General features: G+C 31.5%; 3 protein-coding genes across 4 annotated transcripts; all 3 read right to left on the minus strand.

Moving 5' to 3' along the window:
* Positions 1-111: 111 nt before the first annotated feature.
* On the minus strand, positions 112-3,445 carry LOC113851601 (ubiquitin-conjugating enzyme E2-17 kDa). Its single transcript, XM_027482124.1, has 4 exons — positions 3,124-3,445; positions 2,442-2,569; positions 1,146-1,250; positions 112-839 (listed from the first exon to the last, which is right to left on the minus strand). The coding sequence occupies exons 1-4, from the start codon at positions 3,191-3,193 to the stop codon at positions 696-698; spliced, it is 447 nt and encodes a 148-aa protein (XP_027337925.1). The 5' UTR covers positions 3,194-3,445; the 3' UTR covers positions 112-695.
* A 1,257-nt stretch (positions 3,446-4,702) lies between these two features.
* Positions 4,703-7,769, minus strand: LOC113850326. The gene has a single exon (XM_027480822.1). It carries the CDS (start codon positions 5,714-5,716, stop codon positions 4,970-4,972), a length of 747 nt encoding a protein of 248 aa, XP_027336623.1. The 5' UTR covers positions 5,717-7,769; the 3' UTR covers positions 4,703-4,969.
* Positions 4,703-11,433, minus strand: LOC113850324 (probable inactive receptor kinase At5g58300). Of its 2 annotated transcripts, XM_027480821.1 has the most exons (3): positions 11,148-11,433; positions 8,327-9,674; positions 4,703-8,096 (listed from the first exon to the last, which is right to left on the minus strand). In XM_027480821.1, exons 2-3 carry the CDS (start codon positions 9,666-9,668, stop codon positions 7,468-7,470), a joined length of 1,971 nt encoding a protein of 656 aa, XP_027336622.1. In that variant the 5' UTR covers positions 9,669-9,674; positions 11,148-11,433; the 3' UTR covers positions 4,703-7,467. The 2 variants fall into 2 exon arrangements, with proteins under 2 accessions (XP_027336622.1, XP_027336621.1); XM_027480820.1 differs by lacking the exon at positions 11,148-11,433 and having other exon boundaries at positions 8,327-10,140.
* Positions 11,434-18,381: the final 6,948 nt, after the last annotated feature.

The following is an 18,381-nucleotide window of genomic DNA, read 5'->3' on the forward strand; positions in this document are numbered from 1 at the left end:
TACTTAAACATTACTAAATATCACTACTATATTCACACAATGTTAAAGCATGTTTAAATGCAATTCTAAACATGCTACTGACATTGATCATAAATTCAACCTCAGGAATGCCCAATAATACAACTTGAATTCAATTTTTTCGGGAGGTACCATTTTGCGAATTCAAGTAATTCACACGAGGTTTAGGAAAAAAAAAGAAGCGATTCACATGTGGCAAAATATCACCATAATAATGCTTGGGATAGCTCGCTCACTATTTGCTAAAGCCCAGTCTTTTAAGCACAATTGGCAGGGCCCTTTACACAATGAACTCAAGGTCTGAGCAATAACAAAATAAATTAAAACAATCTATTATGAAGATTTGGAGAATTTTTCTAACCCCACTCAGATTTTTTTTTCTTTTGTCACGCGCCAAAAAGAATCAAGTTCTACGTAAATAGGAAAACACTACCTTGTCATAACCATAATTTCCTTATCACTTGTTTAGAATAGCAAGTCAACAAGTAGAAAGTTTGCATGACATTACAATACAATTTCTTCCATTACCGATGTCTTGCAAAGAAATATTCACATATGATAATCAATTCCCTCACCATAGTTGAGTTCCACAGACAAGTAAAGAAAAAGCATTCATTGAAAAGTATCTTTTGTTTCTTCATAAAAATCACATTGGACAGCAAAAAGAGGGAGCATGATCATCCCATGGCATACTTCTGTGTCCAGCTGCGAGCAGTGGTTTCATACTTTGTCCTGTCCGTCTTGTACATGTGCGCAATTTCAGGAACAAGCGGGTCATCAGGGTTGGGATCCGTTAACAAGGAGCAAATTGACAAAAGGACCTAAAAATAGAGTATGTTAGTGTTTCCAAGTTTCAAAACAGCGTCATCAAACATAAGGTGACTTGAAAATAATATCTCAAGTCAATTTTTATACAATCGGCAAGGCTAGTATTTCTGAACTTCAGTAGGCACAGCACGTATTTATATGCCACAGAAATACATCTTTGTCAAATTCTCACAAGTGGAATACTAAAATTTTTCTAAAAGGCAAAATGGTACAGCTAGCTACGATCAGTAAGTAACATAAGCTAAAACATTCTGCAAAGTCATTAAATATGAAGGGGAAAAAAACAATTAATATCAAACCTTGGAAATGGTTAGTGCTGGGCTCCATTGTTCTTTCAGAATGTCAAGGCATATACTTCCGTTACTGTTGATGTTTGGGTGGAATACCTTAGTCCTAAATGCAACCTACAGTAAAGATGGTAATTTCATCATTTCTAAAATTAATAGACTAGACAGAAGTAGAAGATATTGTAAACTTGACTACCAGCTGTTAGCTACCGTATCTTAAAGAGAATTAAACTAGGTAATTCTATTGTACTTTGAGTGCACAAGTTAGTCAAATCACCACATCAAGAAGAACAAAATGATTTGATAAAAAAATTTACAAAAGAATGAAATAGACATGACGGAACAGGAAAAACCATCTCAACATAAAACAGTCAAGTGGAGGGCGGTCATCAATAACATCCAACAATCTTATTCGGAACAGAACTAAAACAACCCTGCTCTTTATCCTACTAATGAAAGGAACAGTTATGATTGTCAGTGACTACACACAAGTGTTATCAATTGCTGCTGCCTCAGCCACCTCGGCATTGAGGCAAGGCAGGTTAGGTTCCTGACATTGCACCTCAGATGGCCTGAGGCACCTCAAGGCAGGAGAATTCCTTCCTCCCCATCCAAACGAAATAGTAATAGTAATACTATTAATAATAAAACAAACTGAAGAAATTGAGAATACTATCAAAAATTTCAACAAGGGATTCCATTCCTCTGAGATTCCTGTAGAAACTAGGAATCATGATAACAAATGACCCACTTTCACAGCAGTCATAAATATCACCATAAGAAGTTTCCTACACACTCCCACAGCCAGAGAAGCCAAGACACAAGGCAAACCCAGTTCCGTCATTTAAAAGACCTTTTTTATCATGATTGCTAGACTTCCAAAAGTATCATCCCAATATTGTTGAATTTAGACTGCACTAAAAAATTTTGAAGTGTAAAATTTAATCTTCATATATTTCTTTCAGCATATTCATATTTCATAGAGAATAGCATCCACTGCCAAAATGAAGGATTCCAACATTTTCAGCAATTATGGATGACATTCACACTGCCTATCAAGACCACTCAAAAAACCGATCTTAAGAGGCTAGGAATGCCAAAGTCAACAAGAATCTAGCTTGATCCTGCACTGACATTTAAGATTGGAAGAGGCAGACCCTAAAACTTCATTTGGTTTGTAGTCTTCACAATCTCCTCATACAAAATACATTTTCTAAAATAAAGAATGATAAATAAGATGCAACACCAAGTAGTACAAGCTCAGCATGGGAAGGCACAAACTTATTTCCATGCAGTATGAATATTTACCTTTGGTGGTTTGAATGGATAGTCTGGAGGAAAATGAATTGAAACTAGGAATACACCACCTGCATACGGGCTATCAGTTGGTCCCATGATTGTTGCTTGCCAGTGAAACATGTCCTCGGCCACGGGACCTGACATAGACAACACCAACTTCTAAAGTTAATAAAAGAAACATATCACTACAGCTAACTTATAAACCAATAACTAAAAATTTAAAGGATAAACATAGACTCCATGATAATAATTTGAAAACCCTGAAGCCTCATGTGTTTTCCTATACTCCTAATCAAGCTATTTGTATAACTAATTCTTAACAACCATTTACAGGAACAATATATTTATAACCACATATTGTCAATTATAATAAAAAATTCAGATAAAAGAAGGATAATATAGCGAACAGTGTTTTATATTTTGTTTTGTCTAGTCCTGTTGAATCATCCCTCTAACTTGAACATAAAAAATGAAAAGGGTTAGCTTAGCTGATCAAAATAACAGAATCAAAACACCAATTATCACAGGAAAAAGGTGAAAAGGGTCATGCACACAAAATAAAACAAAAGGGTTCAATAATTATAAACCAATTATGAGGGTCCTATTGTAATGCATCGAAATTTAAAGACAAAAAAATCGAAACTTGAAGCGTTCAATTTGTTGTATGCATCAAAAGAGGAAAAGGGTTTACCTGCACTGCACGATGTAGGAGGGTCCTTCTGCAAATCCTTCAGCTCCTTCAAGATGCGTTTTGATGCCATGGCTTAAACTTCAAAATAGAGAGACCCAAAAATAAAAATAAGGAAAACCTGAAACTAAAAGGGGATTTGGAGAATGAAAGTGCGAAAATCAGGGTTAGGGTTGAAATTGAAAAGGCCTTGACTGAAGAAAAATAGAATTTGAGAGAGAGAAATTATAGAGAAGGGAGAGGGGTTCTAGAAGGTTCTGTATTCGTATTCGATGTTTGCGTAGGATCAACGTCCTACGTTTGAAGGGTGCAGAGAATAATAATAACCACACGTAACGGAACCTTCCCAGTATGAGAGAAAATGCAAAATATTCACGCAATGATAAAAAAAATTGAAATTAAAAATAAAGAACCTTTTTCGTTTCATTAAAAAGTTTCTTAAAAATTCTGATTCTCTTCTTATTAGGCCCGGAAAAATAACATGAAAATAACAATCTAACTTAAATAATAAATCATTCTACGCCATCAATATATGTGTTAGACAATGTTTGGATTGAAAAGAAATATATAAAATCAACATCTTACAGTTGTTATTTGCTGTCTTCATAAAGATTTGTAATATAAAGGTTATAACTAATTATATTAAAATAAACATAAATTTATTTGTATTTTAACACAAAAGTCAAACACATTGTTAATTTGATAGTTTTACTTTAAATAAATAAAAGTTCAAATGCCACAACAAAGACAGTATACTGATTTGTATCACCTAATTAACTTTGCAATAATATGTGTGAAATATTTATAAGAAAAAAGAAATGTATATATCCTCACATATTTACTGGTAGGTATTATACAATTTAAATTTAGACCTAGCACTAAAATAAAATTTAAATTATTGATATAAAAGATAAAATTAAATTTAAATCAAGTTTTTTGGTACACTTGGAAAAGACATTCTACTTTAGAGGTCCTAATAAAAAATAGGCTACTCCAAATCTCTCTTTCTCTCTCTCTACACTTGCACTACACTGCTGTAACATTGATAATTGATAACCACATTAGAACATATATACATGTCCACAATGAATAGGGGAGTTTATCTAGATTGAAGAACTTCAGATGTACATGTATCTCTAATGGCTCGTGAATGACATACTTGGCTCTTTGCAGAAACTCATTTTAGTAGCAATAAACTTGTCCTCCAATGAAGGATACAATGAAATGTTGCTTTGGCAAGAGTGGCTTGCTTGTGATTGATTTCTTCAGTTTTTTGAAGGTCTGCAGCAAAATTTCACACATCAACATTTAGGAAAATCATTAGTGTCTTTTTTGTGTGTGTGTGTGAGGTGATTTAACACGTCTTACAATAAGAGATGTAAAAAGTGTTTAAATATATATGTGAAACGAATACTATTTATTTTTTATTATCCATAATAGATCATTCACTAAATAGAATATATCTAGATACAAAAGTTCACGTTTCATTGCAGACACAATATACCGGATAAAAATTTATGTTGTTCAGGATATTTTTCCTACAAATTCTGTGACAATTTTTTTTTTTCAGTTTTCAACTTAAGAAACACCCTCATATGTATAATTTCATTTTCTGTTATGCATGCCTTTGTTTTTTTTTCTCTTTTGGTTGCACTGGGAGTCAACCACAATTTGAACATATCTCTACCTGAAAATCAGACCCTGGCCAACCTTATTCCTTGCTCAAGTTTCAAGTTTCATCAAACTAGATATACAAATCTCTCAAATTCAAACAAATGTCTATCAATTAATCACCAAAATTTATGCAATCCAAAATGGCATAACATTAGCAATATATATCTAGTTAATTTTACCTGATAGCAAACATCTTAACATTACATGGAGGCCTTCTTCCAAAATCCACATCCATGCGCTTGATTTGATGACAAGATACTAGAAATGGGACTTTACTCATATGCCAACTTCCAACCTGAAAACCAATTTTCCCATTGACATACACATCAAACACCATCTCATAGGCTTTGATGTCTGATTTCAAATCATCCACAGCATACGTGTTAACATCAGCATTTTCCAATACCATAGTCATATTCAAATTGGTGTCATTCATAGGCATTTGAGAAAATCCATGGACTTTGGTCTTTCCCAATGGCACATCATCACTTGCGACATCAACAGAAAGAGGGCTATAAAAAAGCTTAAGCTTCTCATTCTTGTTAGAAACCTTTAGTACTAGGTTTATAATTGCATCCATCTTTTGTGTGTTATTATCAACTTGTAACTTGGTTATGTTGAACATTCTCACGTTAACTTCTGGCATTCCTGATTTGAGGAAACCCACATAGGCGATTCCAACAAAGAGAAAAGCAATGATTAAGACGAACACAACAACACATGTCCATGCACAACATCCAAAACAACATGGATGGCAACGTCTCTTGTCAAGGTGGTCAATGGAGGAATTGATGTCGCTAGGGCTAGAGCAAGTGCGGTGGTGGGTGGGCATTTCTAAGGCCACGCGGCGGCTCGGATTCCGGAAACTGCCGGTGGACAGATTCTTCACCAACGCCGACTTGCTTTGTGGTTGCTCCTCCATATATTGACCACCTTCAAGGGGAACACACCTATGCCTAATGTTAATTAGTTTAACATAATTAACCTTGCTAAAAGATAGGTTATTTGTATGATGGTTTTCTTTAACTTCAAGGGTTTAGTGTTTTTTTCACCACAAATGCACAAATCTATATATGGTAAATCAAGGTTGGCGGATATATATATGGAGACAAGAATGGTCTTAAAGGGGCATGTAGTTTCGCCAAGTCATATAGTTGACATTTATCTGTGAATATATACTTACTATTTCAGATATAATATATTTATAGTGTAATGTAAATATTTAACTAATAGTATATTACAAAGCAAAATGCTATTTGAACAGACTTTAAATAGACAATCTTCTTAAACAGAACTTTAAATAGAAAATCATAGTTACATTGTTACATTGTGCACAAAGGATATCTTTTACGGTGGAGAAATTATCGAAGTGGTTGCAACATCTACCAAGTTTTATGTTTTTATTCTAAGAAACTGTCTTTAAGTAATTAACCTTTGTGTGGATAAATGATTTGATAGAGTTGGCTGGCCATTAGAAATGCCAAACCTTTTCTAATGCTTATTGTACATAAAAAAAGACAAAGTCCTTCAATAGGAAAGTATTGAAATAAATGATTTTGTTCAAAGTCTTTACCTCAAAATGTCAAGTAAAGAATTTAACAAAAGTTGAGAGAAAGAATATAAGATTTTAAGTAAACATGGGATATTAAAAGCAGAAGAAAGGTGAAGAGGGTAAAAGGAAGTAAGAATGGTAGTGGAATCTATTTGTGTAAATGGAAGACCCTTAAGTTTTGCAACCATGAACTCATCGGTGGTAACCTGGCAATTCAAGATTGACAAAGTATCCATAATATGATTAGAGGCACCTAACTTCGAGAATCATACAGGAGGATAAAAGGAGAATTTGTTAGATAATAAGATCAATAATTAGTTAAAAAAAAAAAACCCACGAATTTTAACATTTTAAATAAATAAGTCACTCACTATCTTAAAACAAATCCACATTTATATTTTAATATGACATTAGGGTTGGGTTAAAGCAAAAAAAAAACCTTTAAGCCAAAAAATAAGATAAAAGACCAAAAAAAGTTTTATCATTTGAGGACTTAAATACATATTAGAATCTTTCATTAGATTTTTTTTTTTTTTTATCATTACTTAAAATCTTGCATATTAAAAATGACTTAAATACATATTGAAAGCATCATTTCGTTTAGATAGGTGCTTTGATTTTGTTTTAACACAAACCTTTGGAGAGATTATATCATAAAGAAAATTTACAAATTAAGTTAGAATACTGGGTGAAAATGAGATCATGCACTTGTAAACAGCTCACATTCAACTCATTCTTTTAACTCAACACGCTGACTCACGATGAAATGAGAGCGCTTCACGAGTCAAAACCTGTATAACACAAAATATTTGAACATGACTCAAGGTAACATTATTCATAAGGTGAAATAATACGCATATGGTGTTAAAAATAGCACAAAAACAATTTCACGGGACAAAATGAGCTTGAATGAAGATCATTAATTGAATCATGTTGTTAATACATAAGAATTCATAAAAGCAATCTACCTATAGGAGAAAATAACTCATGGAACAACATCTATGAGAGATATTAAACAATTGGAAAGAAAGGTTTGAATACAGCTTGAGAAAACTCGACTAAGAATGCACCATTATATACCATTTATTGTTGCTTCCTGGTTAAGCAAAATGCTAGTTAATCTATGGAGTCTGAACATTTGAGTCCTTAGATTTATTCTCTTCAGAAGATGGTCGGTTCTCCAAGTCGGATTGCCGAATCTCTTCGATCATTCGCACTACTTCATCCATGCTAGGTCTCATATCTGGCATCTTTGCCACGCAGGCCATGGCAATTTGCAACATTTGCACCATTTCTTCTTCAATGTTTTGGTACCTCATTAGCTCCACATCAAAAACTTCAGCTGTCCACTCTTCCCTAACAACAGACTGAACCCACCTTGGGAGATCAACCATATCATCGCGTCCTGGAGATTGAAGAGGAGCCTTCCCTGTGAGCATCTCAAGAAGGAGGACACCAAAGCTGTACACATCGGATTTATGAGAGTGTTTACGCGTTTCAATGACCTCAGGAGCACGATAACCTGCAGCTCTAGAAGGGGTTGCTGGTACATTCATGAGAGGGGTCAGGCCAAAGTCAGAGATGCAGCCATCATTATCTTGGTTGATGAGGACATTTGAGGACTTTATATTTCCATGTGTGAACTTTGGACCACCAACAGAATGAATGTGGGCTAGTCCTTTGGCAGTTCCAAGGGATATTTTAATTCGAGAGTCCCAATCAAATGGAGTTCTTCCACCTGTCCTGCTACCTGTAATGAAATTGAGATTCAACTTAAGGTAAAAGTGAAAAGTTTTAGTTGGATTTGGTAGATACTAGAACATGGTGAATTACAAATGTGGTTAGAAAATAAAATTATCCAAAATGACTTCAAATATTTGAATGATATGAAAACAAATAAAACAAGACCATACAAGGAATAAAAGAAAAAAAGTTTGATTTTAGAAGATTTAACCAAACCTAAGGAAAAAGAATTCATACCATGCAAGAGCGTGTATAGATTGCCACCTTGGACATAGTCATATACCAAAAGCTTTTCATCTTTTGAGTAATAGTAAGCACGAAGTGGCACGGCATTTGGGTGTTGTCCAACTCTTCCTATAATCTCCATCTGCTGTTCAAAGTCCTTCTTGCCTACCACAACTTCTTTCAATCTTTTCACCACAACAGTCATTGACTCCTCCAATATAGCCTTATATGCTGTACCATAACTACCCTTTCCCAGAACTTCAGCTGAAGCCCTCAACAAATCCTCAAGATCAAAATTATAAGAACTACCCTCAAAGAAAACCAACTTGTTCTTCTCAGGTTCTTGTACCCCACTCCCAAACTCTTCTTTTGGCTTCTCACCCCTACCACCACTAGGACCCTTCCCTTTTACTACATTTGAGCCACTGTCATCTTCCTTCTTTAAACAGCAAACAACAATAACAAGAGCTAAAAAGAATAGCACCACAGCTCCTCCAACAGCAATTGCAATGATAGCTACCTTACTCAACTTGCTTTTTGAGCTTCCAGGAGGTGATGATGGAGCTGGAGTCACAGCTGGAGAAGGTGTAGGGGGAACCACAGAGCATGGCTTTAGAGGTGGTCCACATAGAAGAGAGTTTCCTTCAAAGGAAGAATTCGGAAAAATCTGAAGAGCTTTGGGAATAGAGCCATTCAAATGGTTGTAGCTTAAATTCAAAAGCCTGAGGTTACTGACATTGAGATTAGGTATCTGTCCAGATAGGGAGTTGTTCTGGAGATTCAAACTAGTTAATTCTGAAAAATTTTGAAATGTCTTTGGAATGCCACCAGTGAAGGAATTATATGACAAATCGAGTACAACGAGTTCTGGAGACAATGAGGCAGGTATATCACCAGAAAGGTTATTATGCTGGAGGTAGAGATATTGGAGAGAAGGAAGAGAAGCAATGTCAGCAGGAAGATTTCCTCTGAGTCGGTTTGAGCGAAGGCTAATAATTTTCACGGCATCAAGCTTGCCAAGTGTATTGGATGGGATGGAGCCTACTAGTCCGACTCCAGGGAGCCGGACATAAACAACACGAGTTCCATTTTCATTGCATGTGATGCCTGTCCAAGATGTACAGATTGAGGTGGATCGATTCCACATCAGGTTCCGACGGTGGGGGACAGCGTTAGCAAAATCAAGAAGGGCTTGCTTATCTGAATTCAGGTCAGCAATAGCCAGAGGAAAAAGAATAACTATGACAAAAAGGAAAGGAGCCATTGGAATAGAATAGAGCTTCATGGAGAGCTGTTTGCTGTCAGGAATGAGATATTGACAGTTAATTTTGGAGTGAACTTTGCCAGCCTTCATATTTTCCTGGTTTAGCATCATGACCATAAATCAAAGTTAGGATCCAGCAACAAAAATAAGTAAACAAGTTAAACAACAAAACCAGGTAGTAGAATTGTAATGACAACATTCCAGAAAATGATAGTTATAAGGTATAACCGAGGAACAGATAGTCTATTGCAAGCCCACGGGTAAAATTTTGCAGTCTCTTTTTTGACCAACTTGTAAGATTTTTATTATCAAGAGAGAGATAACAATGGAATAGCTTCCCATCATTGAAAGAGCATATTCATTTCCAAGAGTTTATCACATTGAACACTTGAATGTCTTTTCTAAACAATTAAATCCACTAAAATAGCAGAAGCATGCTGAAAAGGTTAAAGCATACTTAACTTTAGCTTAATCTTTGTATAGTTACAGCAGAAAAAAAGCAATTTAAGCTCAATAACTTGGAGCTTGTATGTTACATGAGTCAGAATCCCTGTTTACAGCATGTAAGGCAAAAAGCTACAAAATTAAAAGAAATTAAAAAAAGGTATTATGAAATTGAATTTTCTAAAAATACTTGCATCCAGATCTTTTTCAATCACTGGAAAGGAAAACATATTAAATGACAATTATATAAAAAAAAAAGGTACTTCACACAATTAAAACAGTTACTTTAAACCTGTCAATGCCTAAATAATTAAGTAATTGCAAAGAATAATCGGCAATGAAGTTTGGTTAAGCAAGAAAGGAACAATGTTTGGTTTATCAAAATAGCCAACCCCTCATAATTTTGCAGACATAAGATGTTTCTAGACAACTCATAGAAAGATTAAGTTAAAAAGAGAATGAAGTTTTTCTGCTGCCAAAGAAGGGTATGACTCATGAACAACAAAAAGAATTTCCAATTTGGCAGAAGAGGAAAGTGAGAGAGAAGCCAAGAAAAGGAAACATTCACTGTAACATTAGTTCTGCGGTAACTTCATAAACTGTTTGGTAACTGGAACTAACATTTTTTGCACTCTATTTTCTGAAGCACACAATTTTCTAGCCAACCACCAACCAACACAAGCCTGCCTCCTGTGTTTCCTTTTTCTAGCTTCCCAAGAAGAAAGAGGAATTCTACATTGAAAGAAATGAATGAACAAGGAACCTAATTGTCCTTCAAAAAACATACCCCATTTAATGGATTAGGAAGGAAATTTAAAAGATCAGAAACAGCAAGAGTAGTTCAACAACTAAATTTGCATTTTGAAAAGAAAAACAAAACCTTTCTCCACAAGTACCTTCAGATCCTAAACAAAAACCAAAACCCCAGTATTCCGAACATAAGAATTAGCATAAACAATAAACCAAAACATGCTTTTGAATCACATTCCAGTCCCCAATGTGGAAGAACACTCTTGCGAAAACCTCAAAAGAACCCAGATCTGCATGCTAAATTAAGAGTACCACTGTACCACTGAATATGCATGAAGAAAGAGAAAAAGGACAAACTTTCAACTGAACAATCACCTGAAAAGAAGCATGGAAGAGCTCAGAAACAGTGTTAGTATCAGAATTCAGAGATGAAACACCATATCGAGTAGCATTGGGAGAAAGAAAGTAGAATTTGATGGGGTGCTTCTGCTTCAGATTCTGGAGTAATTGCTACTAACAACTCGTAGGAGCATTCATATCAAAATCTGAAACTGGGTTTCATTGGGAAGAGTAAGCACAGCACTAGCAGCCCATAAAGGCAAGAAATTTTGTTGAAATTAAGGAGCATTTTAAGGTAGAGAGAAGTGAGAACAGAAGAGAGAAGCTTCACAAGGAATTAAAAAAAGAAAAAAGGATTGAAGAAAGTGACTTCATTTTTTGGTTTTGCAGATAAATAAACATTAAGAAATAAACAAAAAGTGAGGAAAGGATTAGAGAATAAAATGACAGCAATGCAATGCAGAATGGACACTAACCTTAATTCAACCCACTTAATCTTTCATGACCAAACACAGACCCAGAGAGAGAGAGAGAGAGAGAGAGAGAGAGAGAGAGAGAAAGGTTGAGACTTTATTTATTTGTAACTGAAAGTTAGAGAGTGGAGATGAAAGTGAGAGAGGACAATGCACACGTACCATGATTATCTGTGATGACTCCTTAAACGGCTAAGATGAAAAAGTCTTCTATCACATCTATGTTTTCATGAAAATATTTAATGAATAAAATCAAAAAGTGGAACATGGAAAAGTAATTTTATAATTAATTATATTAGTTATGTAATAACTTTTTATTTTATTACTCTTCATTAATTACCACATTCTACATTAGTTTTATCTCATACTTTTTTTTTCCTTTTATGCTTTAAAAAAAAAAGTCTTGTTAATAATTTAAATACAAATTTATTTTAAAATTTTTAATAAGTACTATAAGAATATTGATTAGAATTTGACAAAAAATTTATGGAAACCTGTAGTGTAAAAATAAATTTTATTTTATGATTTTCTGGTTTTTTCTTATTTTTTTAACATTAATTTACCCTATTATTTCCTCTTATGAAAAGACAACCTTGAATTAGTTTGTAAATTCAGGTGGGCATTTACTTTAGCTTCACGTATCAAGTATAATTTGTATTAATAAATTATTGATATAGTATCTTATGTGGACTGTTCCTTTGTTGGTATTTTTTTGGGGTACTATTTTATGTAATGAAAATTTTAAAATATTTATTTGAACAATTTATAAAGTGGGGTTTTTCTTGATGGAAAAAGGTCAGTTTTTGAAACTATGAAAAAGTTTTCAACGTTGCTTTCATTTTCATGTTCTTCTATCTTCCTTTTCACCTTAACTACTCTCAATTAATGACTTTTGGCCGGTAACTAGAAGCAGTGAATGCCTTTATTAGAATCCTAGAAAAAAATTTATCACCAAATCACATGCATCAAGTGATCACCAACACATTTGATTGAGGCTTGCCTTTACTATGTTCTATCACACACTTAAATACCATTCTCATTAATATGTCCCAAATTTACTGTCTTGTTTGCTTGGTTGTGCATAAGAAAATTATGCAAATCATGCTCACATATTTTGTGTCCATCATGCTTTAAGTAAAATTCTTTATGTATAATTTAAAAAAAACAAATAAATAAAAAATAACAATAACAATGCTATTTGACATGAGTTGCATTTTTTGGAAAGATCCCACAAAAGAGTAAACTTCATTTTTACGATTAAAATAAAATAAGTTTAAAAATAAGGGGCAAACAAATACACCATTGAATAAAACGCAAGTAGTGTTGTCACCTAATGTTTTCAATTCATAAAGTTTAGCATTGTAATATCATTTTTCATATATTTGGATCTCTATCTAATAATGAAAATGTGATTTAAAAGAAAAATAAAAGGTCACTCCTTGTCATATTTTGTCTACCTTTCATAATGTGCACTTGATTATGTTAATCTCATGTGTGACTATAACTTGGAATAGAATTAAAAAAAATTTATAAGGGAGGGTATAATCACAAGAGGATAATTACGAAGTAATTTTTTTATTAAATAAAATTAATTATTTTATAAATGGTGAGTTCCTCCACAATAAAAACTCAAATCGTCATATTTCGTAAAAAAAAAATACTATGTTTGACAAAAATAATTAATAAGTTAACTAAAAAGTTGAAATATTAATTAAAAACGGTTAAATTAAATTATAAAAGTAAAAGTATTTAAAAAAATCAACTATTTAACAAGATGAAAAATATAAAAAAAAGATAAAAAAATACGTTTACGTAAATATATATAATTTTATTTTATAGATAAAAAATGGTTATTGATAATTATAGTTTGAGTTTTAAAGTTAAATTTAAACCATCATTTTTTTACAAAAAAATTCATAATTTTTGTCTTAAATATTTTATTAAAGATTAAAATAATTGGTGTAATATTAAATGACGCAATAAATAAGAGTACTTTTTTAGAACGTTAAAGGAAAAATAACCAATAAATAAATTATCAGGTACAAATTCAAATGCTGCCTTAAGTTTGTAAGTTGACTAAAATACTATAAATTAATATTAATAACTTAAATTTATTGACTAAACATTTTATCTTAATCAAATAAATTTATAATATATTTATAAGTTAATCAAAATATTATAAATTAATTAAAATTTAAAACAACTTGTCAAATACAGTCTATTCAACAATTAAAGTGAAGAGAAAAACTCTATTTGAGATAGAATTTTTCTTTCTTTCTAAGAACATTTAAAGAGAGGAATTTACTAATACACTCTCTGACCTGCTTCTAAGAACTGTATTTTTGCGTAATGGTGGAAAGCAAAGCTTTGGGACTGCATGAGATTAAGTAGACAAAACATTATTTTGTTTTTAAGCTTTAATATTTAAAATTTTATTGTAAAAAAATTAGACTCAAAGATTATAACCTAACTCACTCAATCAATGAATTCAACCAAGCTACTTGTGGTAAGTCAGGCTCAATCTTCTTATTTTTTTACATTATTTTAGTGTGAAGTTTATTATTCGATAATTGATTAAAATTTAATTTCTACTTAATTAATAATATTAAATGTTAAATAATAATGATAAAATTCGATGAATTTTTTTAATAACTTTTAAATTCTTGGTCTTTTATATACATGTAATTTATTTGTCTATTGTTTTAATATTATTTACTTTTTAATGAGTCAACCCACTAAATTAATAAATTAAATCGAACCAAATTTTTCTTAACCCACTATAAGAATAAATTAAACTAGATTAATTAATTTAAAGCTCAACCCATGATATTAATAATTTTGGAGAGCTCTGATCTTATTTATATGCCCAACTAATACAAATTTTCTCTTCTTTATTACTAAGATTATACATATATCTAAATTAAAGTATTTTGTGGTTGAGTTTCACATGAAGACATCAAATCAACAAGTCTGCATCTTATTCAAAATTACCCAATTGGCTTATTCTTTTTTTGGTTACTTTGTCTCGACTGAAATAAGTCAATGGAATCTCTCCATTCAAATTGAAATTACACATTAAAAATAGTTTGTATGGCTCCCATGTCGCTGTACGTACTTAAACAAAATCCATCGAAAACGAAAGCAAAAGCTTTTAAAACTTAGAAATTACTTTTCCTCATACTTTGTCTCTAGTTGTAGTGTACGGAATATTAGTGACATAATTAATAATCAAATAATTAAATATTACTAATTAAACTTTATACATATTAAGTGATATACTAGCAAGTCCTTTGTAAGAAGAAAAATGTATTTAATTAACAAAATTGTACACTGTATTCAACTAAAGAAATGGCCTATATATTGAAGAACACTAATTTCTTAAAACCAAAAGTTAAAGTCATAAATGAAACTAAGAAGAAGAAACATTGAACTAATTTAACCAAAAACTATGAAAGATTAGTGGGGTTCAATCATAAACTAAAACGAATTTTATTTCGTATAAAATCAACTTAACTCATTATATAAAACTTTCATCACAATCACATATTAGCATCGGATTCAATCTTGAATTCCATGAGCAAAGTCAAAGATTTTTTAATTTTTAACTAAATCAGTTAGCACCTTCTACCAAATCCATTTCAAAGTTTAACATATATCTCTTGTTAAATAAATCAAATAGAGAGGGATTAAAAAAAGAAAGGAAAATGACATATGGTAAAATCATGAGTGGATGGAAACTCATAGTCAAAGGGAGGTCATGATCATATATATATATATATATATATATAACCGCGTGATATTAACAGTATGCAAATGCATTATTTACCTTTGAAGGGAGTTAGTGTAAGTGAAACATAAGCATAAATTAATTTCATGATGATATTGATGACATCTTAGGAGAGAGAGTGTGACATGCAAATTCACATCCAACCACTCTGACTTTCTATTTTCCAACCACTTCTAACTTTAGCTGGATCTGGATCTCCTCCTTAATATAAAATAGAAACTTCTTAAACAAATTCCAACTAAGACATAGATAAAAGAATACACAAATGGGGTATGAAAAAAAATGAAACTCAATTATGTTATAGACTATTAAAACCAAGATAAAAGACAAAGAATACCCACGAATCAGCTTACAAATATTGCAATGGAATAAGATGTGTTAACCAAACAAACCCCATTGTGACTTTAATGAGAAAAGAAAGAGCCAATACCTAGGAATTAATAAAATAGGTGTGGTATTAAAAAACAGAAAAAATAAAATAAAATAGAATGGTACAGAGGAGAGACAGATATTCTAGCTAATTAAGTATTCTAAGGGCAAGCAACAATGATGATGGAATACACATAACAACCGTAAATTTGAGGTAATTTTGTTTCAAATTATGAATGAGGTGAACTATGGAACTACCCAGTCACTAAACAAGAAATCTATTGAATGTGAAGCTTCAACTCTATATATCATGATGTCTCAACTTTGGCCAAAAAGTGCATTATTACAATTTTATGACTCGGCTCTTGTAATTGGTGGTCACCAGTTTTGGGTGGAGCTCATGATCCAAAATTTCAATGTTTCATCGCAATCATAAGAGTGAGGAATTTAAAAGAGCTATGGAAAAAAAAGTGAAAAGATATATTTTTATAATACCTTTACTTATATTAGTGATGGAATGTGGAGAAGTTTTAAAATTTTGATAATTTACAAAAAGATGTGTACTTGATTTATAGAACCTTATCGCATAGCTGACCCTAAATTTTTATACGAAACAATATAAGAGGGACCACATATTTAATTATAGTTGACTTTATATAAAATAATAGAAACACACTCACTTTTTATTTTTCTGTAAAAGCTCAGCATAAATAGCATATTGTAGAATCTTTGCAATTTTCCTGAGGTTAAGTGTTTAAGATGAGTTTGATTAGTTAAAAAAATAATAAAGGATTGAATAGTATAAAATATATTATTTCATGTATGACTTTTTAAAAATTGAGACGTACAGGACAGGAAAAGAATAAATTACATAATATATGAAAAAATTAAAAATCTGTTACTTATTATATAAAGGGACAATTTTGTGCCACGCACAATATTAATAGAAAAAATACCCAACCTAAGTGCTAATTGTAATTGTCATTAATTTGATCTAGAGTGTGTTGTATATATAAAAATTAAGGAATTTTTTTTTTTTTAAATATCAGACTAAATTACTCTTTTCTTGGGATTATGGGTCTATTTAACACATTAGCTGACAGGTCAATGAAAATTTGAAAGCCTAACTCTTAAGTTAGTGTGAAAAATTGTTCAACTAATTTATTGAATTTAAAATATTTGATAAAATTAATCATTCATCATACAATTTTATTTTAATTAAATAGATTTTTAAAAAAATTAAGTAATTTATACGAAATGACTAGTAAAAAAAGTCTATTTTTTAAAATTTCATCTTTTATTAAATTAAATATAATATAACTTTTTTCAAATATGATAAATCGACAAATAATTGAAATTATAGTGGAGGGGTTATATTTCTTTTCAACTAGATTTTCTTTTTCCTTTGGGCTTCTCATTTCTTACAATGACATTGCAAATATATATATATATATATAACTTAAGTTTGATTCTTTATTTTTGTACTAATTTTATTCTATATAAAAATATTGATTCTCTCAGTTCGACAGAGAATTTTTGCTTGAATCAACTGATAATAAACAAGTAAAATATTTTAGAAGCATACTATATCATATTAGTGTGTAGATAGATGATGGTGTACAAAGATACTAAACTATTGAAATGTGACAGAAAGAAGGTGATGGTTAATTATGATTATTAATTACATGCTAGTTGCCTCAACTCGAAGATCCATTTTAGGAATCCCAACCTTCACAGATCTGTGTGAGAGAACTTTCTCATAAGTTACCACAATTTTCAAATCAAACATTTGAGTCAAATCTTCAGAGTTTAATATACCTCAAATCACGTGGTGACCACATATAGGTTGGTCACGCACATGCACGTAAATTGATTACCCGTAAGCTTGGGCCATATATTTTGTGTCATTTTTATAGTAATAATTAAGGGTTCTCACTGCATTATCATAACTTTTTATATATACTCGCAATATTCTCATTCTCTTTTAAAAAATAACTCAATGGTGTCAGGACATTATTAGTTGATAAAATAAAATGAGATAAGATATAGTAGTTTATTACCACATTTGGAATTTAATAATAAGATTCTTCTAAAACGAAAGTATCCTTAAAATAAGAAAATAATATACATTTACATAATATAAGGGTCAATTCAGTTTGCTCATCTTTGAAAGCTCTTTAATGGAACATTTTTTTTTCCCTATTTTGATAAACCTCGAGACAATAAATTTGTAATTTAGCAAAAATATTAATGATAGAGTGGCATGTTGTCCATGATTGATGCCTATCCTTCTGATGCATTTTTGTGCCAAAACATTAAACGTGGTCCTATATTAATTGGAGCCTCTTCAAATGTAAAGCAGGGACAAACTTCAAAGGAAAGTGGGTTTTTTTTTTTGCTCATGTGCATATTAATTGATCTGGTATCACACCTCATGATGATATATTTGAAAGTGTATACTGGCACCAGATATCATCGTGATTATAAATTCGAATTGTATAAACCATTCGCATGCATATGAATAATGTTATTGTTAATTACTAACCTACATTTTGCATATGTTTTTATTAAATTTGTTTAAGCTATTTGATCTCTCTTTCTAACCTTACTATAACAATAATATTACTTTCTATCTTATTTA

Source organism: Abrus precatorius, unplaced genomic scaffold (genome assembly GCF_003935025.1).
Source record: "Abrus precatorius isolate BTA unplaced genomic scaffold, Abrus_2018 Scaffold9, whole genome shotgun sequence".
In the NCBI taxonomy this organism is placed as follows: Eukaryota; Viridiplantae; Streptophyta; class Magnoliopsida; order Fabales; family Fabaceae; genus Abrus; species Abrus precatorius.

Coding starts and splice junctions, on each gene's coding strand:
- LOC113851601 (XM_027482124.1), bottom strand. CDS start 3,193: ATGGCATCAAAACGCATCTTGAAGGAGCTGAAGGATTTGCAGAAGGAC. Junction 1,251..2,441: donor ATCCATTCAAACCACCAAAG/GTAAATATTCAT, acceptor TCTTTACTGTAG/GTTGCATTTAGGACTAAGGT. Junction 840..1,145: donor CAGCACTAACCATTTCCAAG/GTTTGATATTAA, acceptor CTCTATTTTTAG/GTCCTTTTGTCAATTTGCTC.
- LOC113850326 (XM_027480822.1), bottom strand. CDS start 5,716: ATGGAGGAGCAACCACAAAGCAAGTCGGCGTTGGTGAAGAATCTGTCC.
- LOC113850324 (XM_027480820.1), bottom strand. CDS start 9,695: ATGGTCATGATGCTAAACCAGGAAAATATGAAGGCTGGCAAAGTTCAC. Junction 8,097..8,326: donor TCTATACACGCTCTTGCATG/GTATGAATTCTT, acceptor ATTTCATTACAG/GTAGCAGGACAGGTGGAAGA.